General features: G+C 43.9%; 1 protein-coding gene across 6 annotated transcripts in view; it reads left to right on the top strand.

Annotated features, from left to right (window-relative positions):
• The window catches only part of palld (palladin, cytoskeletal associated protein), an 83,913-nt gene that overhangs the window by 50,786 nt on the left and 6,284 nt on the right, over positions 1-26,843 (top strand). For 3 of the 6 annotated variants that reach the window (XM_036141497.1, XM_036141494.1, XM_036141495.1), the window contains 7 exons: positions 16,537-17,220; positions 19,686-19,830; positions 20,138-20,239; positions 22,042-22,080; positions 24,285-24,506; positions 25,692-25,841; positions 26,156-26,244. In XM_036141497.1, coding sequence (XP_035997390.1) covers positions 16,537-17,220; positions 19,686-19,830; positions 20,138-20,239; positions 22,042-22,080; positions 24,285-24,506; positions 25,692-25,841; positions 26,156-26,244 — 1,431 coding nt within the window. Of the gene's footprint in view, positions 1-9,374; positions 9,501-16,536; positions 17,221-19,685; positions 19,831-20,137; positions 20,240-22,041; positions 22,081-24,284; positions 24,507-25,691; positions 25,842-26,155; positions 26,245-26,843 lie in introns of those variants that run through there. The other 3 variants (XM_036141499.1, XM_036141496.1, XM_036141498.1) reach the window with 3 other exon arrangements.

The following is a 26,843-nucleotide window of genomic DNA, read 5'->3' on the forward strand; positions in this document are numbered from 1 at the left end:
GCTTTTGCTTACAAGCGAATCGACTCATTGAGAAACATTCCTTCAAATAGCTGCATAACGGCTTCTCAGCTTTAAACTCTTAATTTGCAGGAATTTTCTGTTCTCCAGTAATGCTGAGCGTTTTGGAGGAAGCTTGTGCAGCTTTACAGGAAGGGATGTAGCGCAGGAGACCTGGTTAATGAAAACAGACCTGCTGATTTTTGTGGGCCGGGGGAAAGCGATGTCAGACGTCAGCACAGAGATCGAGGGAAATCTGAAGTCAGACTTCCAAGGGAGAGGCTCAGATTCTCTGCTTGGATAAGAACTAAAGTAAAGGTCTGGAGAGAAACCAATTGCTTTACCACATGGTAGTGAAGACATGCCAGGAGTACCTCATTGACTGGGTGATTTTTTTTAAATTTTATTTTTGGATCATAGCCACTACTAATATTTGAGTTGTGTGCTTCAGTCTGTGAATTTGTGTACAGAAAGGTTATTTTCAGACTACTTTTTTCAGGATAAAAATAAACAAGTGGCACTTTTATACAGACAGCGTTTTCTTCTCAGAAACTGCTCCAGGGTTAAAAAAAAAAAACAAACTGTTTTCTTAACCTAACCTAGAGCTCGGAGCTTATGTGTTTTGTCGGGGAACCAGACGTTATCTTGTTGTTGGAGGCCGGTTTAATTGTGTGAGCTTGGCTGGAAAACAGCAGAGCATGGCTACTGAAGGAAACGGCTTCAGACGACGCCTGCAAGGAGAAGACTTATGATTTATAAGTCTTCTATGACCCTGCAAGACATGCTGAGCTGTGTTGCTGTGATGTAGGAGCGTGTTTTTTGTTCAGTGTTTACCTGCGCTCACCCTACTGAGTATGAAGTCGGTTTGTGACAGACGGACACCACCTGGGTCTTGTAAACCTGCTGCGCGTGTGCTCACATGTTTCTGGGTTTAAGTGCTGACGGTGAACACGGCTCCTGTTTGGGTACAGGTTTGCCTCGTGGAAAATTTTAATGCAGTTTGTCTTAAACTTTCAAATGTGATGACGCTTTCCCTGCCACTGCATTGCCGATATTGATCATTTGCGACAAGGGTCAAACATCCCAATTAGAATAATAGGGTTTTTATCTTATTCTATTTCATTATTGAGATAATAGACCACATTTTCTTTTCTGTCAACTTTGTCATCTGTTCATGATGATCTCTTGCTGGATTTCAAGTTAGTTGAACAAAAAAGCGTGGTGACTCTAGGTTGATCAACACTGAGGTTGCAGACAGGTCCTGAGCAACAGGCTGGGATTGCTGTTGCTGGTTTTCCGCTCTCAGAATGCTCCACACCTTGTTGAGCTCAGGGCTGTGCTGCTGCCAGGTCAGTAAGTGGTTCGCAGAAGTGTTCATATCTCAGTCTTTTTGTGAAGTTACCGCCTCAAACGTCATTACTCGAACGACTCACAGTTTCAGCACCTTTTAGAAATAAGTCTGTGCCGAGGATTTGTGTACAGCTGTCTCTTTACTCCGAGCCAAAACACTTTTCAAATTGTCCTTCCACTTTACAATAATTGACCGCTAACCGTCGGTCTATCACATTAAAGCCAAAAGAAATAGACTTTAGTTTGTGGCTGTAGGGTGACCGAATGGGGGAAAACTTCTGGACGTTTTAACCCCTTCTGTAAACCGTCACGGTGGTGTCAATGCGACGCGTTCTTTGTCTTGCTGAAAATACAAGGATGTTGCTTAAAAACAGTATATATTACAGTGAATTCTTGAGGACCTTGTCAATAATGATTTTGGAATCACAGGACCTCTGCTTTTGAATTAGTGCTCAGAAATGGTGTGGATTGTCCGTTTTGTTTAGAGCTCAGCGCTTCACCGTAAGTCACCCTTCCACTCTTTTGAAGGCCTGTGTGAAACGCGTCGGTGCTTAAAGAAGCTGATGTCAAGCTCTCACAATAAAGTTGCATATAGTAATGAAATAAACTCTGTGTACTACAGTGCTCGACAGAATCAGTTTTTGCTCCTCTGGTTCTATTAACTTTTAATAGATGCTAGTTTTTGATGCAGGTTACGGGATTAGAGTTTAGACCTGGATCTCCTCCCTTTAAAACAACAACAAACACAATAACAATGAATTGATCTGACATTTATAGGCAAACTGTAGTGCATCTGTACATCTTCTCTCCTGAGAGACTTTGTATTTCTAATCCAGAAATACATTCGCACTGGGGCGGAAATGTGTTTTCTTAACATCCCTCTGAAATGAGAATGAGAGGTTCTTGTCTGTCGTTGAGTTCCAGTGTGTTGTCACTTGGGGATGATCTACAGTCTCGCGTGACGCTGTTCGGATTTTCCATGATGTGATTTATTTTTCAGCATGAATCAGACTCCAAGCTCATAGCTCTGATCTCAGGCAAATTATTAACCTTGTTGTTTCAGAGTAACCCTAACTTCAAAATACTTTGTAGCATTGAGAAAACCAAATAAGTAACCAGTGTGGATGTTCACTAATTGACAACAAATGTTTATTTCTATCATGTTTTATCATGTTGCCATGTGTGTGAGAGTGAGAGTGTGCTTTTAAAGTGAGCGGGGTAGCCATGTGATTTATTTATGTTTGGGCATGTGACAGCGCAGGATTATGGGATGTTTAACTGTAGTCAGAGAAGTAATATACACATATATATATATATATATATATATATATATATATATATATATATATATATATACCATAATGTGACTACATAATATTTAATGCAATTAGATTAGAAATTAATTTTAATCATCACCTTTTTTTATTCATTTATTTTTATTTTGCAATCCCTAAATCTCTTTCATCACAAGTTTTTTTCAAATGTGCTGCAGAAAAATGTTAAACAATCAGACATTCACACTCATTGGCAACCCTGGCTAAATGTGGTTTAAAATAACTTTAAAAATCCATATTTCACTGCAGTAGATCAATGTCACTGTAAAAAAAAATATGGAAAAACAATAAAGGTTAAAAAATTCAACTTCTATAATATATTAGTGTTCTCATTGAGAAATAGCTTTTATAAAATCATTGATATCACACATAACGATTCATGTAAAGTAAATGTAATTTTTCTTTAATTTGTGCTCTTTTGAGTTGAGCAGATTGTCTACAAACTTCAAATTAGTAACACATGAATTACTGTATTCTTGCGTTATAGATTATGTGGAAAAAAAGGGAAAGCTGAGAGAAAATCCTTTAGAAAGAAGATGCACAGTATGTGATGTTGATCCTTATAACTCAGGAGTTTATTAAAAGAAATATAACCACACCATGATACTGACACGCCTGCCTGTTGTTTGGCGGCATGCTAGGAAAGATTTTCCCTTCGCTGGACACAGTTTGACTTGAACTCTGTGTTTTACAGTATTACCAACAGTGTTTCTGCAACAAACCCTTAAGATGTTTCTGACGTAAAATAAAGTATAATTTTTTGTCCCACTGTTAAGTGTGGTGGAGGATCCATGATGCTGTGTGCCTGTTCCCCTTCCAAAGGCCCAGGGAACCTTGTCAGAGTGCATGTAAACCTGACTTTTTTAGGGACTGGAAACCTAAAATCCAAAACAAAAACCAGTGAAGTCAGCTGAAGCACGAAAAAGGCCCAGGACTCCGGAGAAAATCGATTTTTTTTTCACATTGAATCAACTTAATATCATTAGTAGTATTTTGTTTCCTGTTTTTGTTGTGTTTTTTTCTGTTTGTTTTTTCCCCCAGTATGAGATTTCTCTTCTTTTGATAAAATATGTAATTTAATCTAGTGCTACCTCACAATGCGGTATAAAGATCACTGTAAATAAACTGTAAATAAGATAAATTATATAGATCACGTTGAACAGGCTTGGACCATATAATCTGATGAAAATTCAGAATATATGGTCACTGTTATAAAAAAAACTATTGACTTCTCCTATTTGACCTTATTTGTTTGTCATACCTCCGATAGTTTTTGCTGGATTTGCATATTAACGTCATCCTGTCTGACGTTGCATGTTGGAGGTGTTCTGGTGGAGTCTACTTGTGGGACCGATATGATAAAGGATAAAATAGGACATGTAAAGACTTCAAACTCTGTTGATATAAAAAAAAAAGACCTTTTACAAATGAGGGGGCGTACAACTGGAGAGGCATGGTAAAGGTGTAACCACCGAAATGCTGCCTGAGATAATAGGAGCAGAGCATTATATTATAGGTTGGGATGGTCTAATGTCTGGGTGGGCGTCACTCTGAGCACAAGAAGCAGAGGCAATAATTATCCGTTCCTCAGCTTAATCTCTCTTTCATCAGAGCAGGAATCAACACTGACAGTTGAAATGAATCTCTTGCACGGATTTCGCTCCACAAATATACGGTCTGAAGTCTCACTAACAGCCTAACTGTGGGTTTGTTTTCGACGCAGCACCACAGCGTGTTCCCTTTTAGCCTGCATGATGAAAAACAGGCACTCTTTAGCACTTAACAGAACCTCAATTTAACCTTTTTTTTTTTTTTTTTTGCTACATTGATCCTGCAGCTCCTGCAATCATTCAGGCTTTTTTTTTTTCTTTCTTTTTTTTTTTTTTGCCTGTCTGCCGGCTGCAAGGATACTGAGGTAATGACTGATTGTAATCTACAGAACTTGGGTGGCTTACATGAAGCCAGGCTTGGGGGGGGGGGGGGGGAGTTGAACTTAAACAGAGAAATATATATAGTAAGCAACCCCTGTGCCTGATTATAAATAGTTTGTAAGGTGATATTTAGAGAGCAGCCTTGCAGGTAAAAGCAGAGATATGCAATCAAATTTCAAGAAAACATTGTGTCCTCACTAAAATGTTTGTATATCCTCTTTAAGAGACTAGAAGAAAGTCCAGCTGCTCAAAAGGAACCAAAGTGTTATACACAGTGGTAAAAGGAAGTTGAATAGGTCCTCTGGACGTGTTCTTCTCTAAGAGACGTCTTCAGTCTGAAGAGTTACAGGTTAACTCGGCTTTATTAGCAGAACCTTCACATAGCAAATCAACAAGTTTAACAATCATCGATTGGACAAAGAAGGACCCGTCCAGACGACTTACTCAACCTTTCTTTTCTTCCTGGATTATTAAGACGTGTCAGGATACACACAGTAGGGTTCTGTTGTTGCAAACAAGAGGACATTGTGAAGCTCTCTAAAAGTTCAGAACATTTAAGAAATCTCCTAAGTCTTGTTCGAGTGTTAAGTTTGCCAAAATGTCAATTTATTTTAGTAGAACTCTGGTTTTAAAATAGTTATCCCTTCACTTAAGAAGAGTGAAGAAGTCAGACCATAGACTAAGTAGGAAAACAGGAAATGCTGGATGGACGGAGCAGAGACACAATCTTCATGATGAAACATGGTGGCGGCAGCATCATAATGTGTGGGGACCAGTGAAGCTAGTCAGAGGTGATGAGAAGATGGAGCTGAACACAGGCGGGGTCTTCAAAGGAAACCTCTCTGAGGCTGGAAATCATTAGACACTGGGTTGGAGGTTTACTTTATTTATAATCAGACCCTGTGACGCTGTATGGCTTTATGTCTGTCTGCACTCCTGCACTGGAAGAAGTGGAAGGTTTAGAGCCTGGAGACAACATTTTTTGGCCCAGACCTCGGCCCAGAATGCTTTAATTTCTCAAGTCAAAGAATTATGTGGTCACAATATACAGCATGTGCAAACAAAGAAGAGGTGAACGCATAAACACAGTAGTGAGGAAGGCCAAGAATGTCCTAATCAAATTTAATGTGGCCCCTGCTGCCTGCAGCTTGACCTCATACCTTTCAATCCGCGTCCGCTGACATAACCGCCATACCTCGGAGATTAAATGATTTCTGCAATAGTTTCCAGACCTCTCCAGGCCCACTGAGGCTGCTGTTTGGGAAACAGCAAACAACTCCCTGCTTCTCTTCCACATACACACACACACACACAAGTGGAACTTCTTTCCTCCACAGCGTGGGGTCACTGCAGGCGATTAGCTGCTCCCCGTCGGCCTCCTGCATGTTTAGCGGCGCAGCGGTTCTGGTGCATCTAAGAGCTCGACCCGACGAACATTTGCTCCACCGTCAAAGTCGCCAGGATTTGTCGCATATCTGCGCTGTGACTCACAGCTTCCTCTCGGCAGCGTGTTTGTGTTTACGAGGTGCGAGTCGTGAAAACTCTAATGAAGTACTAACAGTCACTTTCTTGTCGAGGTGTTGCTTGCGGTTTTGCAGAGAGCGGCAAACATGCGCGTTAAAGAACCACATTTCAACCGAGACAGCAGGCCGCACAAATGGGTCGTCGCCATCGCGCGTCTAATTAGAAACGGGCTAAATGCGTAACACCTTCGAAGGCCACACGCTTGGTCTGGATTAGCAGCGTATGGAGAGAGGGAGACAGGAAGCTGGGTCTCAATTTGTTCCGAGTGTGGTTTGTTAAATAGAAGAAAAAGTGAAAATAAGTCACAGGAGGCTCCGTGGAAGCAGGGAGGAAGATAATTTCACATGCGCCTCCGCAGCTAGAGAGGGGGCAGTCTATAAAAGGACATTGTAGAAATAGGATTGGCTGAGATGGCGGGCCGACAAACCGCGGGATTGGTCGGGGAGGCGAGAGTGACCTGCGTGGAATGGAGAAACTCTCCAAATAAGGATGAGAGCTGTGGGAGCTGACCTTCAGAGAGAGGACAGACGGCGAGCGGGAGGAGAGGGAGTGATGAAAGGACGAGCGCTGGGATGTGAGGGGAGCGAGGAAGGAGGCAGGGTGTATGCTTGGGAGTTGACAGCATGGAAACTAACCCAGCTCAGAGTGCCCCGATAGAAAGTGGTGCGGTGTGTTAAACACAGACAAACATGGCTTTACATTCATCCACAGATTGGCTGGCAGAGGTATTTAGGAAGCTTTTTCCCATTTGGTTTCACCGACCATCCAATTCAGTGTGTTTTATTGGGATTTTACGTGAAAGTAGCGTATGGCTTTGAAGTGGAAGAGTAATGATGCATGACTTTTAAAATGAAGACACCAAAGAGATCAGAAAATTATGACATGCAGTTATTTTCAGCTACCTTTACTCTGACACCCCTGACTAAAATTCAGTCCAAACAACTGTGTTCTTAATGCATCTAATTACTAAACTGAGTCCCCCTGTGTATGATTTCACCCCCCCACCCCAAACAAATTCATCTGTTCTGTGAAGACCTCAGAGGTTCTTTAGTGAACATCAGAGAACAAACTGCATCATGAAACCCAAGAAGCTCAGCAGAAAACGCAGGGTTAGGGTTGTAGAGAGGTTCAAGGGTTAGATTATAGAAAAATACCACAAGTTCTGGAATTACACAACTCTGGCTCTGTTAACTGGACAACTAGAGGTCAAATTTCCCCCCCAAAAAAGTATGTCACTTTGAAGGAACAAGCCATTGTTGAAAGAAACCTTTAAGAAATTCAGTTTGCAGTTTGCCACAAACCATGTGGCGGTATGCTTGGTGAGAAGGTGAGAAGGTCAGATGAAGCTGAGCACTTTGGCCTCCATGTATGGAGCGACATATGGGACAAATCTGCTGAGAGGCTGGAGTTACATTCAGGCAGCGCTGCCATGAATTGGCTCAGATCACGCGATAGAAACCTCAATACAATTCTGAATCTGTGTCTGGACATCAGAAGTGATATCCACAGATGCTCTCCGTCCGATCAGGCTGAGCTGAAGCTATTTTGCAAAGAGGTTAGGGCTGAGCACCTTTCTCTGGCTGTGCAAAGCTGCCCGGGACATAACACACAAAAGACCTGCAGCTGAAAATGTAGCAAGAGGCGTTTCCACAAAACAATGACTCGGGGTTGCAATACAAATGTGTGCTTTTTAGATTTTTATTTTTAATACATGTTGAACTGCATGTATAGTTGTCTTTCCACTACACAATTATGAACCCCTTTGCTTTGGTCCAGGGGCAAAAAAAAACAAAAACAATAAAACACAGTAAAACTTGTGGTTGTAACGTGAAATAAATGAGCCAGTCCCAGGGGTGTGTATACTTTTGGACAGCGCTGTAAACACACAGACGGAGGACCGCATTTTTTCCGGATGAGATCAATCAGCCAGTGATCGCGCTGCAGCTCCGAGTGGTGAATGTGGCTTATCTCCCTATAGACGCTCTCAGTTGGTTGACCACACAACTCCCACTTGTGGATCTCAATTAGAGGCTCCAGTAATGGGAACACACTCTTCTCTCATGACACGGCTGCCGCTGACTACAAACGCAGACGGGATCCACTGTGAGTCGCCCCGCAGAGCCTGTGAGTCAGTCCGCGAGGTATGGCCCGCCGCGCAGACGGAGTGAAGCGTCCCATCGTAGCCGTCTGACCTCTCGCCAGTACATGAAGCACCCCACTGGAGCTGATCCCGGGTCTCCTACCTTCCTCCGGCCTGCCGTGACTCATCCGCCAGCCTGGAACGCACGCGCTCTAAAAATAGAGCCATAACACACCAGAATAGAAATGAGAAAACTCCTAATAATAAGAGCTTCGCTTCATGCCTCAAAAATGAGGAAGAAAATCCCTTTCTTGAGAAATACTTGTGGAAATACTTGTGTGAATATAAACCAGAGCCATGCAGTCGGGGCGGGAGTGCTCCCTGACGCTGTTAGACCATCAGGGAGTTGGTCTCTAACTTGGATTATTCCCACATCCCAAAGCAAAACGTACTGGATGAAGCTATTGTCCGCCTTTTGCTGGACATGCAGATGACATCTTCATACAGCCTCTTATCATATGAGTGGTTGATAATATGGCTGATAACAACAGAGGTTGGGGGACTGAGACTTAAATCAACTTCTTTGCGTCCTCAAACCAAAGCCTGTTCAGGCTGGGTTGGTCCAAAATGTTTGTTGTGAGGTTCTTTTGAAGATTTCTAAGCAGTTAATATCTTGCCTGGAGTAGATAACGCTCTCCGCCCCTTCCTTTACTATAAAACTACAGTGGATTACTTGATCCTGGAGGCTGAAGCTAATGGCTAGTTCAACTGTGGTCAAAACTAAAGTGGACTCTACCATCTCAAAACTTATCTTCATATATTAAGTAATACCTTTGTCTTCACTGAGCCTCACACCCTGAACTGCCCCTTTAACATTTTGGGGTTTATTTCCTCTAGATTTCTTTCTACAGTCATCCTTTGAGCCAAGTTTTTTTTTTTTTTTTCAATCAACATGTAAACCACAGTCTCTCCTGTGGATCTATTAATTTAAGTTCATAAACGTGTAAAAGTAAAAAAAAAAAAAAATTAAGGGTTTTGGTTGCTTTTATTTTGTAAGCAGCTGCTTTCTGGGAGAGAGTGAACTCTTACTGTGAAGGGGAGGAGCTCACTGAGACACTGACTCATGCAGGGAGAAAGAAAGCCAGAGACGGGCTGGGAGGGTGCCTGTGTCACTGTTTGGCTGCTCACAGCTATAAATGCGGCTCTGTACCTGGCACAGCAGCACTGAGACACCGTTTGTTGCTCTGCAGAGGTTTATCCACACCGGACACAACAGCACTGAAGGTAAAAGTTTTAATGATTCTCTTCTTGTGTCAACTGGAAGCTCATTCTGACAGCATTGAGGAGTGAGAGAAAGGGAGGCAAGGATGCTTTTTCTGTAACTTTTCAAAGTTTAAGATCGAAAACTTTTCTAAAAACCTCCTGTCCTTTATGAGTTTTCTAGTATGGCTTATGGTTTTTATTCATTTAAAAGTTGCTCAAGGAGAATTTAGATGGACTTTTTTGAACTTGCATCTGTGTTTCCAGCTTGTGCTGAAATCCTATGCAGCAAATTGTGGTGTTTTTGGAAGCACACCGGGGCTGAGCCTGATACCCATTCATTTAAGTTCTGGTCAGAAAAAGGGGAGCCAGTTCAGGCTGAAGAGAGGAGAAGGAGGAGGAGGAGAAGAAGGAGGAGAAGCATCACTCTCTGTGACTTCACCAGAAACTAGTTTGCTGCTTTTCTCTCCAGACCGGTGTCTGTAACAAACCCAGCCTGTGTTTATGTGGCCCGGGTTCATTTGTTTGCAGAACTCCTCGGCGGAGACGGATGGATTAGTTAATACAATAGGCTCTCCAAAGTGAGAAAGCCTGTGGCTTACTGCGCTGTAACTCTGTCGCTGGCTGATTTCTTCACTTTCTGCATCTCCTCCTCCTCCTCTCCTTCCACTCCTGCTGTTAATCCCATTTGATGGCGATGTCTTTCCCACTCCAATCCAAAGAAGAATGTCTTCAGCATTCCAAGAAAAAAAAAAAAAAAAACTCCCTTGAAGAGAGACAGAGGAGGGGGGGGAGGATAGGGTAGGTGGCTGGATGAGGAGGAACCGATCTCCATCTTTTAGACCTGGATATGAAATACAAGTGAAAACAGAGAGGAGACAGAGGCAATGGTGTAAGATGAGAGGAAGAAAGGACGAAAGAAAGTAGGGCAGGGAGAGTGTGAGACCAGAACAGCCATGAAATGTAAGAAAAACACTCTGCTACGCCCTAAAAGTGTGTGTGTGTGTGTGTGTGTGTGTGTGGGAGGGCTTCTATGTTATGTGGGGTTTGTGCAACTAGAGATGGTGGAGTGGCGTTGAAAGTAAGTTAAGGACTCCAGGAGAAGGACAGCTTGCGTGGGACATGCCAGCGCATGTGGACGCAGTGAAGGGTGGACAGTGGATGGATGCTTCAGGGTTTTCCGAAGAACTTAAACGCCTTGTAAAAGCATTCAGCCGCAAACGTCAACGTATTTCTCTGGATTTCAGGTGACAGACCAACACAAAGAACAGCATAAATAAGCCTCGTCTTTCACAGCCCCTAACAGGTTTCCCTTCAGGATGTAGCTCCGTCCCTCATTCCCACAACTCTGACTAACCTCCCTTTCCCTGTTAAATAAACCCACCCACCCCCCACAGCATGATGTTGCCTCCGACGTGATTCATCTCGGTGCATTCAGGGTGACGTGCAGTGTTAACGTTTAGCCTCTCAGCAACTTGCAAGCAAGCCAAAAAGTTCGATTTTCCACGTGTTTGATGTGTCCCCTACAAGACTTTCAGCAAACTTCGGAGGGGACATTGTTTGAATTTAAGTCAAACTTTGGTTTTCCTTTGTTTTTCATCCCGCCTTTTCGGAAATTGTGTCCCGACCTTTTCAGACAATGGATTGACTTATAAATCCACAATTTCACTGGATTTTGTTGGGGGGTGATCGGAGTGAAGGGGCTGAGCGCAAAGGCTTGATACACTCCTCAGATTGTAAAACACAAAGTTGAAAGCGATGTATGATTTACACGTAACTTCATAATTAAACACCACTTTGTGTTGGGCTATCAGGTAAAATTCCATTAAAGTGCCTTAAAGGTCGGGGTTGCAACGTGACAACATGGGGGAAAGTCTGTCTGTTGGATTGAAAGGGTTCAGTTTTATTTGGAGCAGTCTCTCCTAAATGCATTGGCAACGAACTGCGGTTTCTCAATAAATGTGTCATAAAATACGAAACTCTGCTCAGTCAATGTCTAGAAGTTGCTGACGTGACATTTATTCTCCAGAAACAGGTGCGACGTCATCAGCAGAAGCATATGACCGATCAGACAGTCTTACTAATAGTTTGCAAGTCAGCCAGTAATCCAGGTATCGGATCATCGACTGGGGCAGATTAGCGTGACTGTGCTGCTTACTTGCTTCAGGCGAGTTCGTGCAGACACGCTGCTCTGGTGACGCAACGCTCACTGAAGGCAAGGCAGCACCTAAACCCCCTGATTTCATGGGATGTGATATGTCGTCACCAACTGGGTGATTTCATCTATCAGAGCTGCTGGTTGTGCTTTACAAAAGTATTCCTTATATGTCGCAACCAGAAACCTCTCAATATTTTTATAGAGCTTTTATGGGATAAAATCTCAAAGAACAATACCTTTAACTACCGTCCAGTGCAACCAACACCTAACAACTTACAGATGGATTTTATTCAGGGGGATCAGAGTAAAAAGGGCTTTTTATAGAAATGTACTGTACGCTTTTCAGCACTGATCATTTTTCTCCACTACACAATTAAGCATTAGTCCGTATTGGCCGACCGCATAAAATCCGAACTAAACGCGCTAAAGTTTGCGTTTGAAACTGTATCCGATCACCGCCTTGTGTTTGTCTTCTAGGTGTGATGCCGAAGTCCAGTTTCACTTTCCAGCATAAATCATTTATGAGCCGCACAGTCCCGCTGTTACCTAGTCACAGAGGTGTTTGCGGAAACAAATATTCGGAGGCGTAATGCAAACACACGCTGGCTTTATAAGCTGAAGGCAGGACTCTAATCTGGCCGTTTCTGCTCATGAACCCCTCGGGGACTTCAGAGGAGAACAGTCCCAGACCTGGTTCTCCCGATGTTGTTGTTTAGAGAAGGAAACCCCTCATTACTGCCGACGTGCACTCAACGACTTCCTGCTCGCTTCCTGCCATCAGCTGGCCAGGTTCATAAAGTGGCTCCGTTGTTTACAGCCAGCTGCAGAGCCGGTGAGATAAAGCCTTCCACGGCTTTTTTGCTGGCTTGCTTTGGTACTGAAACGAAGAGTCTCTGCCGTGAGCGGTTCGAGTTCAGGGACCTCAATATGGCAACAAAGAGCAAACATGGCCCTTTACAATGCCGGGGTCTCCATTTATTAAAGTAACATGCTGCTGCATCTGGCACTTCTCTCTGAGGCTGAAACATCACAGGGCTGTGAAACACTCCCTCAATTATATTACTGTCAGGCCGCTCCAGGCTCTGTTTATTGTGCTTTCAGAAATGTGAGCGACAAAGTTCTTCCAGACCAGATCTCTCTCTCTCTCTCTCTGCTTCGTCTTTCTTCCCCTGAATTAGAACCATACAGTCAGGACCCCCCCCCCCCCCCCCCCCCCCCCCAACAAAGACCTTCTTCGTTGACTCCTCCAGGAGTGGGTGCAAAAAAAAAAACCCCAGAAAGAGGCACTTCCAGACGGAAGATTAATTGTGTCTTGCAGTCGGAGCAGCCTACAGAAGAGCTGAAGTGTTTTCTCTGTGAAGCGAGTCGCTTTGCGGGCCAGTTGGCCCAAAGCAGAACAGCAAAAACAGAGGGCCGTTGGCGTGGCAACAGAGGGAACCGTCCCCGCTAATTAAAGCCCGCTCTGGCATACGGACGACGCTTAGGAGGGAAAGATGGAAATCTGCTCTGATTCTGGAGACCTTTGTCACAGAGCTTAACAGAAAGGTGCGGGTCAGGGTGTGAGGGAGAACTGTGCATCAGCAGCAGAGCTCAGGTGGAAGGAAAAGCATCGCATGGTGTGAAGATGCTGTTTGACTGTGGGGTGAAAGATTTCTGGGAGACGAAGCCGGAGGTTGACCTCTGGTTGGTAGTTTGGCCGATCCAAACACTTAAGTGGGACGTGGAAATATTTATGCAGCTGAAAAAAGACCAGACTGACCATTTAAACATGAAACAAATGTTCAAATCGGATCCAGATGCAAATTTGATTGGCTTATAATTGTAATCCTCTTGTGCCAAGTAGCTTTAGAGGATGCACACTACCGAGGACTCACGGCTTTCTTGAATGTGAAAAAGTACCATAGTTACAAAGTTCTTGATAAAACAAATAATCAAATGCCGCCCTTTAAGCGGAGATGCTCTGAGCCTAATTTCGTCTCCGATTCCCAATCCCTGTTTTTATTTTATTTTAATCAATTCCGGGTTTCTTTAAGAGCTGTAACGCAGGAAGATCTAGAAACAGCAATAAATCTTGTTTCCAGCGTTTCTGCAGTGACCCTGCATTAATAATTTAAACTAGAGGCCATTTTAACAAATGTTGTAAACCCAGTCATTAATCCGTTTTAACAGACGTTGTAAACCCAGTCATTACACACTTGGCATTAACATCTTATATTAGCATCCAGTGCAATCAGCATGGCTGCTCCAGCTTGCTGGAAGTGTTGCTCTCTCTCGCTTTCTTGCAGCCTGGATGGATAACCCGACATGGCTCGCCACGTCATAGGATACTGGTTTCTTAGCTTGTGATTTGGCTGATACAAACCAACATATTTGTACTTTCAGCTTTGTTTTGTAACTTCTGAGGCATATTTGAGTTCACCAGCCACCGGCTGGATAAAACTCTTGATTTGTGAGTTTCCGACCAGGCAGGCCACCGGTCAGCGACGAGCAAGCCGTAAATCCGTCTTCGGCTGACGTCTCGATGCATCTCTGCCTCCCGTCACTTCCTTAATGTCTCCAACAAGAACTGCCACACATGCACGTGTTAAAAGCAGATAAAAACGCAAAAAAAAAAAATGCCTTTGAAGTTTTTCACGCTGAGCCGGCCGAGCAGCGAGGGATGGGGCTGCGGGGATATGAAGCGCGTTTCCTCTCTGCTGGTGCAGACGGGCCGGGCCGGGCCGCTTCTGCCTGATGCACGAGAACAAAGCCAAAAAAGGAATCAAGCTGCTGCAGAGCGCCGCGAGCCTCGCCAGCTGCCAAACTATTCCTGTAAAAGCACTCTTTCTTCGGAGGCCTGAGGTGGAGAGCTTTGGGGAACGTAAAGGAAAATGTACACAAAGAGCCAGGCGTGCTGAAGCGATAGTGTTGCTTTTTTGCGGTCAGCGAGGACTGTAAGGAGAGCACCAGGTGGGGACGAGCTGGAATGACTGGAATGGATGCTTGTGGATTAATGGGTATTTATTTGGGCCTGTGAAGTCCGCTCTGGAAGGAAGCATATAACCAAAATGAAAAACCAAAATGGCTTGGAGAGACTAATCAGTCATGCTGCTGTTGGCAGCAGAACCTAAAGAGAGAGGGAGGAGAAAGAGGGGGGGGGGGCTCTGCACTGTCACAGATTTAAAAAAAAATAGTTCACTGATTATCCCACATCTGGAAACGATTTGGGCACGTGAACTTGGTGGACTCCAGACAACATCTTCCGCTGGGATGTACAGTGTATTCTGAACAGCGAAGAACTCATCATTTTCACATGCAGCACACATTCCTCAAGATTTACAGCTTCTCGTGCTTTCCAACAGACCAACGTCTTCTTCCCGATCCTAGCGCAGAGCTGCATCTTACTTGCTGTGGTTTCTATAGTTTATATAGTGTTAAAGGAGCCCATGTTGCCCTCATTTACAACTTTGGAGTTTAATTTCGGGAGCCTGCTGGAGAGGTTTTTTTACGCTTTAATGTTCAGGCTAACGTTGCTGTTATCACACTGTGCTGCTGCCGTCTCTGATATCACCTTTTTCTTTCCTAAACTGCTCCTGCCTGTCTCTCGAAGGATGCAGTCGTCTCTGTTTGGTTAGCCGACAGCGGCTCAAAACTACTGCAAAAACTTTAATCAGGTTGCTACACTAATACATCATATTTCTGAGCTTTGTGGGACAACTGTGTAATACTGGAAATAGTGGAGAAAGCAGGGAACGTTTGCTCTTGCAGGTGCAATTGCAGCGAAGAGAAGTGGCTCTACGGATATTTTAAAATCTTGTAGCATTTTCCTTTCACAATTACATGCACTTTGTGTTTCTCTGTCACGTAAAATGCCAGTCAAATTCATAGAAGAGAGAGTTTGCTCTTGTAATGTGACAATATGAAAAAAGTTCAAGGGCTCTAAATGCTTTTGCGAGACACTGTAACCTACACACAAGGCACTTCAACAACTACTGGATCAAAGGAATCCTTCATTTGTTGTCTTGTTAAGCTTGTGGAGTTTATATACTCAAAAAAAAAGCCATACACCGCTCTAAAGGAGGGATCAAAACAAGTTAACAACACAGGGTCTCTTTGAAACTTTACTAGCTCATGTAAAGCTGGTGTTGACTGGAGGTTTTGAAATGTGCAGCAGATGACATCCCATAATTTTAAACCACTCTCTCCCACAATGACATGACAACACAGTGACCAAGGTGGGCGCAATACTGGACAACCACATCTCTGAAATAGTGGGAAAAAAAAACAACCTTTCAACCTCAGAACCCATCTCAGGCTAAATGGGACACAACACAGTTTTTCTCCAATCAGTAAAATGTTCTTGTAGAAGGAGCCACACCTAACTTTATTTCACAGAGAAATAACTCCAGTCATCTGTTTCTTAGGCCATGGGCCACTGTCAAGCAGCAGCAGCGGAGCCGTTTTCCTCCCACTTAGGGTCTGACTCCCGTGACACGTTTTAAAGTGCTGTCAACAGTCTGGCTCTTTAACAAGTCTTTGTAAAAGAGCTAGGAGCTGATACACTATCAGTCCCCGCTGCCTGCGCACTTGTTTCCTCCCTAGAAGTTGTGCTTACTCAAGTCGTCTGAGCAAACCTCGGGCCCGGCGGAGCCGAAGAAAAACAGGTCGCTCTTGTTAACGGCTGTCAAGGAAATGTCAGAAAGCTCTTTCTTTAAAGGTTAGCCTGTGCCAGTGGTGCTCTGACTGTAGCTGGATGAAAACCTGCTGTTGTGTCACGGAGAAACTGAAAACAGATGCTTTGGATTGTAATCTTTGTGTGTGTTACCGTGTTATACCCCCCCCCCCCCCCAACCTGCTGTAAAACAGCGTGGATTAGAGGACGCTCCACTGACTGTGTCTTCTGATCTTGATTCTTCCTCTCAGGAACGCCGCCCAGCTGAAGCAGTTGCAGGACCAGATTCTGCTGGAGCAGCAGGAGGCGGCCATCTGGCAACAGCAGCAGGAGCAGCAGCAGCAGCAGCACATCCAGGAAGTCCCACCTCCACCTCTGCAACTCCTCCAGGAACCACCTCCACCTGCTCCGCCCTCCCCGCCTCTCCCCCCTCCTCCCTCCTTCCAGGAGCTGGAGAGCAGCACAGCCATGCAGGCCAGTACCTTCAACTATGCCCGGCCCAAGCAGTTCATTGCCGCCCAAAGCCCGGGTGGGGCGGGCTACATCGCCCGCTCCTCGGGTTCCTCTGGGTCCAGCCTGTCCTCCCCCCTGTCTCCACCCACCCCTCACAAGCACATGAGCAGGCCCCCATTCACCAGCACTGGCAGCGTCGAGTCCCCGACCTCTCCTTCCTTCCCGCCTCCTCCTCCGCCCTTCCTCAGCCCGAGCAACTTGTCCTCTCCCACCGGCTCTGCCCAGGATTTCCCCCCTCCTCCACCTCCTCCCCCTCCCCCTGTCTCCATGTCCCCATCCAACTCGGATGTGTCGTCGCCGTTCTCCTCGGTGCCTCCGTCCCCTGCCTCCAGCTTCCTGTCCTCGGTGTTGCCCTCCACGCCTTCAACACCTGGCAGCCCGACAGTCAACAGCCTGGGCCTTCCCAAAGGCAACGGCACCGTGTAAGTGTCCTCCGGCTGCACCTTCACACACACTCACTGTGGGTTCAGACATGCGAGGCCTCCCCGCACAGCGTGAACCCACAGCAGAGCTGGGCCAGACGTAAACCTGCAGGCGGCAGGGAGAAGGGATAGATGGATGGGAAATGACATGTTTACATTTTTTCCATTCGGCATGTTTAAAGAAAACTGATAAAGCGGCGAGAGAGAAGGTAAAGTTTACCGAAGGTGTAATGGCAGGAAAATAAACCCCACGACCCGAGAGTGAAAGTCCAAGTCAAACAAACCCTCACGCACGCCGTTCAATTTATAAAGTTAATTAGGCGACCGTATGAATATCCAATTTAGTTTGTTTTTGTTGTTTTTTTTTTCTCCCACACATCAGATATTAAATATAATAACACAGACAGTGCTGGGGAAAAAAATGTTGGTCCCTTTCAGATTTTTGTCTGGTTTCGCTTTTTTTTTTTGTCACGCATAAATGTTTTAGATCACTAAACATATTTCAACATCAGACAAAGACAAATTGAGCAAATACAACGAGGCGTTTTTTAATTAATTAAAACATTCATTTACACGGCAAAAAGGGCACTAAGAGTAAGTCAAATTTTCTTGAAATTAATGTATTTTTCCTTGATTTAAGCAGGTAATTAAGACTATTTGCCAATGGAATGAGTATTTGTACCCCTAAAGTAAGATAATTAGATACCCTGCACTTGAAATAAGATGATAGAGATGAAATGTTCCTATTTTAAGTGCAAAAATCTTATTCCATTGGCAAATAGTCTTATTTACCTGCTTAAATCAAGGAAAAATACATTAATTTCAAGAAAGTTTGACTTACTTTTAGTTCCCTTTTTGCAGTGTACATTTATTAATTTAAAATATTAGCCCTATCTGGGCCTAGTAACTGTAGCTAACAGAGTCACTGGTTGTGTCACCCTTAGCAGCGTTGGGTGACGGTCAGTCTTGCATCACTGTGGAGGAGCGTTGGCCCACTCCTCTTTGCAGAATTATTTTCGTTCAGCCACCTTGGAGGCTCTCTGACTGTGTCCAGCCAGCGTAAGGTGATGCCACAGCATCTCAGTTGCCTTTAAGTCAATGTTTTACCCAGGCCACCCCGAAACCTGGCTTCTGTTTTTTAGCCATTCAGATGTTGACTTGTTGGTGTGCTTTGGATTCCTTGTCCGGCTGCATAACCCAACCGCGCCTGAGCTTGAAGTCCCGAACAGATGGACAGATATTCTCTCTCGGGATTTTCTGCCAGAGAGCAGAGTTGATGGTTCCATTATTACAGCAAGTCATCCAGGTCCTGGAGCAGCAAAGCAGCACCAGACCATCACAATGCTAACACAGCGTCTGACTTTCAGGAAGATGTGTTTTTCCTTAAATGCTGTGTTTGTTTGTGGAGGGCCGGCAAGTACTGGGAAGGTTGACCATTGTTCCGTGGATAATGGTTCTCATTGGGTCCTTTTTAGACTGAGAGAAAGCGATGATTTTTTTCCTCATCTGTCTTTAGTTTACGGCATAGTTTCTTCATCTTTTAGTCTACTTCATGTTGTCACGCATGTTCTATTTAAAGGTGTTCTCCCACCTGTTTTTTTTTTTTCACCACAACACAAAAATGTAATGAACAGGAACTAAGGAAATAAATACAGCTGATGAGATGCTTATTCCAGCAATATTTGTTTCCAGGATCTGTTTTTTTTGTGGGAACATAAAATCATAACATAAAATTAAAGCCAGACATGTGTTTTTTCTCTATAGCCTCTTATTCATTTGTTCAAATTAATTTCCCAGCGAAGGCAATAAACTGTGCAGCATTCTGGTGGTTCTGGTGCCGTTTGCATTATGGCAGAACTTTCAAAAGCTTTAAAGTCTCTCACAGTGTTCAGAGGCCTGTTTCTGTTTCAGCTCTGACATAAAGTTCAGGGCAAAGGATAGGGACTCTCCAATGACCTTCTCAGTTCCCATCACTGTCCTTGGCAGGTCCCCCATCTCTGCATAAGGGTATATGCACATATGCTCAACCTTAAGTGATCAGCGTTTTTCTGTCAAAATCCCACACCCGGCTGATTTGACATTTTCATTATGGCCTTGGCGCATCGACTTAGCTGATAAACATCTGTTGTGATGGTACCTCTCTCCTGATGAAAGGGGAAAGTAATTTCTTTTCCTTAATCACGGACATTCCACCTTCATCTTTCAGCCAGTTATTTTTCATCACTCACCCACTGCTCTCCCCCGCTCGCCAAGGCATTCCTGCTGCAGTCGCAGAGAGATAAGAAGATACAGGGTGGAATGCAAAAGCTGGACGTGTCCAGATATGGGTTGGAGGAAAAGAAACTGGAAACCACGCGGCAGCGGGAAAAAGAGATTAGAGAATATTTGCGTCTGTGAGTCAGCGTGCGTGCAAAGAAGCGCAACTCTGATGATGACGAGTAAAATTTGTTTTATCCTCCTTTCAGCAAAGTGTTCCCAAGGAAGTCCTCGGTCACCAAGACGCCTCGCATCGTCTCCGACTCTGACATCCAGGGCTCAAAGGATGCTGTCATCCAGGACTTGGAGAGAAAGCTGCGCTTTAAAGAGGAGCGCATAAGCAACGGCCAACAGGTGTGTTTTCATCTGTGTGTGTGTGTGTGTGTGTGTGTGTGTGTTCCCATCAGTGAACACAGTGTGTGTGATCAAAAAAAGTCGTTAACACGTATTAACATTTGATAAGAAAAAATGCAAAATAAAAGAAGGCCGTTCCATGAGAGCGTACTGATCAAGCTTCAGTTGGATTCACCTTTATCTGCAATAAATACGAAACATTTTAACACCAGGCTGAAACGCAGCAGCGACCTGACGGTGTGTAAACGTGTGCTCAGTGCAGCTGACACTACTAACCCACGCTGACCTCATTAATCCCTGCTTCCAGAGGTTAACCTATGAGGAGAAGATGGCCCGCCGGCTCCTGGGGGCCGACAACGCCGCCACAGTCCTGAACACACAGGACACAGAGGAGGAGCCGGTCACACAGGTACGGGGACCCGTCGTGTGGGGACCAACACTCCTGGGGCCAGATGCAAAAAATATTCCTATTCACCTTCATCACACATGGATAACTGTATCAGTTTTAGTCCCTTCAACTGTTTTACAATTCATCACAACCTTCAATGTATTTCATGGAGATTTTATGTGATCGACCAACAGCAGTGAATTAGTGTAAAGTGGAACTTGGTGAAATACTTTTTTTTTTATTACAAGTGCAAACGTCAAAAGTGTGAAGCGTATCCAGCCACCTTTTACTTTAACATCTCTTGAAGCACTTGAAAGTGTATATAGGTGCAGCCCTGAACACGCCATCGATGTTAAAACACGGTGGCGGCAGCATCATGCTGTGGGGATGCTTTTCTTCAGCAGGGACGGGGCAGCTGGTCAGATTTGAAGAGAAAATGGATGGAGTTAAGTAAGAAGACAATCCCGCTGGAGGCTGCAAAATACTTCAGACTGAGGCAAAGATTCACCTTCCAGCAGGACAACAACCTCAAACATGCAGCCAGAGCTACATTTGAATGGTTTAGACTCTAAACCTTTCAGTTGTTAAAACCTAATTTATCTTCCACTTCATAACTATGCGCTATACTTTGTGTTAGTCAGTCATCCAACATAATACACTGAAGTTTGTCTTTGGGAAGTGAAAAAACAGGGAAAGTTCAAGGGGTCAGGAATGCAGTTTTTCAAGGCGCTGCAGGGACGACAACAAAACATCAACAGAGAAAAAAAGCCATCTTTCATCTTGATTCAACATGAGAACCAAACAAGCCGCGAATGTTTGTTATTGAAAATCTGTCAGTCACTAATACATCTGAAAATCAACATCAACCTCTAAATACTTGTTTCCATTGGGAACAGATGGCTGCAGTTTATATATATATATATATATATATATATATATATATATATATATATATATATATATATATATATATATATATATATATATGCATCGCTCCAAATTAAAAAGGAAATATTCAAAACGTCAGGCGGGCCCTGTGTCTTCCTGTTACACGTTGTTGGTGCATCTGGCCCCAGTGGGGGAACGTCACACAGGCATGGAAACGTTTCACCAATACATCCCCACCAGAGTGTCTTTTTTTTTCTCACTCTGTTGCATGTACTCTTTATGAACTTAACCCTTTTCTGATACCCACTGATGTCATTTCTATCTGCTGATCACCGGCCCCACCCTGAGCCACTGTAAACACTACTGAAGAGCATGTTATGAAAGCACGGTGTAATCACTGTGGAGGTCCTCCAGGGCCTTCCATAAAAAGCTCTGTTTATTCAAACCGCTGTTGCTGCAAACAGGCTCCAGAGCAACATCCAGCTAAAGCCAATGTGGCTGGTTGTCTTACTCTGAGCCAGCAGGCAGTTCTGTGGAAGTGGACAAAAATAGAGACTCTTCCCGAAGTTGGTTGCATATTTCAAAGATGATCTGTTCTTTGGTGACCGTGTCAACCAAGAAAGGGCTATATTTGCAACAATATAAAGGTGCAACCACTAAACACAGTCATATGTGGAGTTCCCACTGACATTCAGCAGTAAACAGAAGGTTGACTGGATGCAGAGCACTTGTAAACATCACCACGAAGCCGATGCACTTTTCCATTTCTCTGTGCCTCTTTGCATGGAGAGCCACTGGACTGCTTAGAGATCTGAGCACAAATGAATCAGCACCGATGAGTTCTGCTAGATCCCACCCACAACCGCCTGTTTCCCTCACTGTCTGATGATGAACTGAACACAATGAACCAAAACATGTTTTTTCTCTCCCAACAGGAAGACATGTCAGCTTATAAAGAAACATATCCTCAAAAGGTTATTTCAACCTTCTCCTTTTTGACACCAACCACCCTTTTTTTTTTAATCCACACCGTTTAGATCTGCACATTGAGCTCCCACTGGTTTATGCAGTACTGGGAATAAGCTTAGCAAACCAAACGTGAGTGCTATTGCAGGTTTCTGCAAGCAGGAAATAACGTGAGAGCAAAAAGACTGATCAGTGATCACTGATCTATGCAGAAATATTCATACCCTAAACTTGTTTACATTTTGTCACCTTACAGCAAAAAACTTCTGGGTATTTTACTGGGATAGCTCGACACAAAGTTGTTTTGAACCCTCTCTGATACCTAAAAATAAAACACAGGACAGCCTTCAGGAAACAATATCCCAAGCTTCAACGTCCTCAGTGAGCACTGTTGAATTGTCTGAAAGTGAAAGGAAAACATGGCCGCCCACTTTAACTGGGAGTTCGAGCAAGACGGGTATTAATGCCAAAGGCAGCCAAGAGAGCCCCGTGGCAGAGATCCACAGCATATGTTGGGAAATCTGTAGACACCCATTGGTCATTTACACCTAAAGTCTTACATTAGTGATAAGAAGAAAGCCATTGTTAAAGAAAAATGATTAAAGTTTTACCACAGGCAAGGAGATGCAGCAGTGAAACATGGTGGTGGCAGCATCATGCTTCGGATATGCTTTTTTGTGGAGGTTAAAAAAATGAAAACTCTAGAAGAGCCTCTTGGAGATTCACTTTCTGGGAAGACAATTACTTTAAGCATACAGCAATGAAATGGGTTAGAGGTTAGATCAAAGCACATTCATGCATTAGAATGGTCTAGTCAAAGTCCAGACCTAAATTCAAATGACAATCTATGGCAAGACTTGAAAATTTGCGTTCAGAGGCTCTCCGCCCAACATGCCAGAGCTCAAACGCATTTTGAAATAGAACTGTCAAAACTGTTCCTTGACTTGCAAAAATGGCAGACTCCCCAAAAACATGCAGCAGTGAGTGATCTAAAAGGTGCTTCTGCAAAGCATTGAAGTTTTGCATTTCTGATTAGCTTTTTCAAAATACATGTATTTATCCAGTTCAGAAATGGTTTGATGTAGGTCTATCACGTAAAATCCTGATAAAATAAATGGAAGTTTGCAGTTGTGACAAAATGTGAAAAGGTCCAAGAGTTAGAAACACTTGTGTACAGTGAGTTCTGCTGCTAAATCTCTACACTCTACACAGTAAAGGATGTTGTTTCACTTATACTGCCGTATTTTTCAGACTATAAGGCGCACTGTGAATTTAGGTGTCTATGTGTGTCTTTGTCCACATATAAAACACACCCGATCATAAGGCGCATTACAAATTCTTCAAAGTGTGTAATATCACTGCCCTGTTCTAACATAAGATCAAAATAAACTGAACTTTTATACTGGATTAACTTACTAGGTTTACTGTTGCTAGCTTGTACGCCGGGTGTGGGCTGCCTTAAAGGAATGCACTTCTAGTTTAGACATTACTGTCAGGCAGTCTTGTAGACAGCTCAGGGGTCCAATCAAGTAGTGACAGAGTGTACCGTAATGCTCCGAATATCCATTGAGCGGAGCGGCTTCGTGGCTTACCAAAGTCGTACTTACACATTTTAACAGATTTTTGAGCACATTGTACCATATAAAATCAGTCAGTAAGCACAAAAGTAATAATTTATAAGGCGCACTGGATTATAAGGCACATCATCAATTTTTGAGGAAATTTAAGGATTTTAAGTGCGCCTTATAGTCCGAAAAATGCGATAGTTTCTGAGTATTCAAGCATTGTTTACTCTACCTTAAACAGGGAGCAGACCATTATGTTACACAACTTTCATAAAAGGAAGTTGACTCATTGTGATCACATATCTGAAAGGGCCACTTCTCTGAGTTGGCTCAGGAGGATTAATGCTGGCTCTGCAGCTGTGCCGGAGGCCTGTCATTATCTGCAGCATGTGTCATCACACCGAGCTGCTCTGCAGATGTTGCTCACTGCTCTGCAGAGTGACGAGGGATTGATGGAGACGTTTGTAAAGGAGGAGTTGCTCATCTGGGTGGAAAGAGCTAAGCAAGGCAGGTTAATGAGAACGTAGGGAAACATTGGTTTTAGGTCCCCACATGCTTTTAAATGCGCTTTTTCGGGTCTCTCTCTCTTTCTCTCTGGTTTAGTTGTCCTCGGACTTCTTCTCACTCTTTCTGTCTCTTGCGTTCAGGAGTACAAAGTGTCCAGCTTTGAGCAGCGCCTCATCAGCGAGATCGAATTTCGCCTGGAGCGTTCCCCGGTGGAGGAGTCGGACGAAGACGTTCAGCACGACGAAGACTACGCCGGCCAGGGGGTGGCGCCGTCCTTCGACCAGAAGCTTAAACACTACAAGGTGTTCGAGGGGATGCCAGTCACGTTCTCCTGCAAGGTCCACGGGGACCCCAAACCAAAGGTGTCCGTCACTGCATCGCCATAAATGAGAATATCCCTGAAATGTTCATTGAATCCGATTCAGTCCCAAAAGTGAAACCTCCATGTTTCATAGAGTGAATTATGTCAAGCACTTGTTTCTTTTAGTTTTGATGATTATGGTTTATTTCTGATGAAAATTGTTGTGATGAAATTCTTTTGTCTGGTGTATCTTGTCTACCTCTTGATAACGCTTCATAGATTTTCTTGGGGTTTCATGTCGGACCATATAGCTAGCATGTCAACCCCAGGGATACCGTGGTTTTTAAAGCAGGCGTTGGTACTGTTAGCAGTGTGGGCCCGTACCAAGTCCTGTTTGAAAATGAAAATGCTATCTCTCTTAAGCTTATCAGCAAAAGGAAAATTTAAATTCCTCTTAAATTCCCTGGTAAATGACTCAACTGACTTTGGACTTGATGAAAGCAAGTGGACCAACACCAGCAGGACACAACGTACACTGCTTGTTGAAACCCCGCACTGAAACAGCTTAGATTTTGGGCCTCTCCACTTCTTCCTCCGGACTCTGATTTGAACTGGCTTTGCTTCACCACCAAACCCGTCGTTTGTCCATCTTTTTCTACCACACCTTTTTGCTTCCACAGAACTTTCCATTAATATTCTTGGATTCAGCTGTAAGCAGCCAGCTTCTTTAGAAACTGATATTTTTGTGGCCTACCCTCCTATTCGTAGGCGTCAATGATAGCGTTTAATTCAGCAGTCTTCCCCATGATTGTTTGTAGCCAATAACATTTCTATATTAAGTCCTTTTTTTGTCTGATGTAACATTCTAATCTTCTGAATGCTGAGCTTTGAATTTTTATCAGCTGTAAGTCATCATGAAAAGATATTGCGTACAAAGAGCGTGCAAAGGACAAGTTTCACTTTTAGAATTTAGTTACTGAAATTACTGAAAGAAGTAAATAAAGTTTTTGATAATATTCCAACTTGCTGAGAAGCACCTTCTGTTTATGCAAGTCCTGGATTATTAATATTATTATTAAGTTGATGAGAAATATGACATGGCCAAGACAGGCTTCCTAGTGGAAAGAGAAGACTGGAATTGGAAAAAAAGATTAGAGTATTTCCTGTACCATTTGGGTTTTAAAGTAACCAACATTGGAGTCAATTCCTGGTAATTTAAATACTTTTTGTATAATTTCTACCACAGGTGTACTGGTTTAAAGATGGCAAGCAGATCTCCAAGAGGAGCGAACATTACAGGATCAGCCGGGACCCGGACGGTACCTGCTCCCTGCACACGGCGGCAGCCTCACTGGATGATGATGGAAATTACACCATCCTGGCAGCAAATCCAGACGTAAGACACACACTCACACAGACACACACAGACACACACACACACACACACACACACACACACACACACACACACACACACACAGACATGTGTCTGGGAGGCTGCAGATAATGCCCTCTGGCCTGAACAGGAAGAAGGCGTTGAATGAAGCAGGAACTCACTAACACCCTGGGAGGGGTGAAAAGTTCACGTTTGACAGGCTGTAGAACCGTGTTTTCCAGCTTTATCAAACACATCTAATTTCCTCCTATTTGTCGGACTGCCACTCATCGGTCCATACACATCTCCCTGTGCTTGTTGTCCTCCCATCGCAGGGCAGGGTGAGCTGCACTGGCAGGATGATGGTGCAAGCGGTGAACCAGCGCGGCCGCAGCCCACGAGTGGCTCCTGGACACATGCGCAGGTGAGGATTCACCTTCTGACGGGACCTGGAGAGAAAACAAACATGGCGCTGGGTTTTTGTCAGGAATGTCAGACCTGGGTTTTCTCCCCTTTTTTGTGTCATGTCCTGGCAGCTTAGGCATGGGCCAGATTCCCTGGAAGAGTTAAGTCACCTTTGTACTAGTAAACGGAGGAAATAAGAGAATACCTCTGTACCAACAGGAGGTTGGTTGGCTTTACTGTGTTTTAATCAGGGCTTTCCTTTGCTGATCTGTCATAGTTTATAAGCAGACTGCAATTGACCAAGGACCAGAACCACAGTCAATAGACATTAGGAAGAGATACACTTTTGGGGAGACAATACTCAATTGTGCAGTTCTACAAAAACAATTAAGTATTTTCTGATTTATTGCCTGCAAAAAACCTGCCAGAAGTAATATCAAAAATTGTCAAGGGGTAAGAAATTGAAGTAGAAAATACTAAAACATGAACACTTGGTATTGAAAAGAAAAACAGGGTTACTAATATTGAGAAATGGCAAACGAAACAAAACCACTTCTGTTCAAAGTAACAACAAAGACGCCCCGCTGCTCGCCGTCTGCACGACTCCTGCAGCCGCCG

This window comes from Fundulus heteroclitus, chromosome 9 (assembly GCF_011125445.2).
Source record: "Fundulus heteroclitus isolate FHET01 chromosome 9, MU-UCD_Fhet_4.1, whole genome shotgun sequence".
NCBI classification, from domain to species: domain Eukaryota; kingdom Metazoa; phylum Chordata; class Actinopteri; order Cyprinodontiformes; family Fundulidae; genus Fundulus; species Fundulus heteroclitus.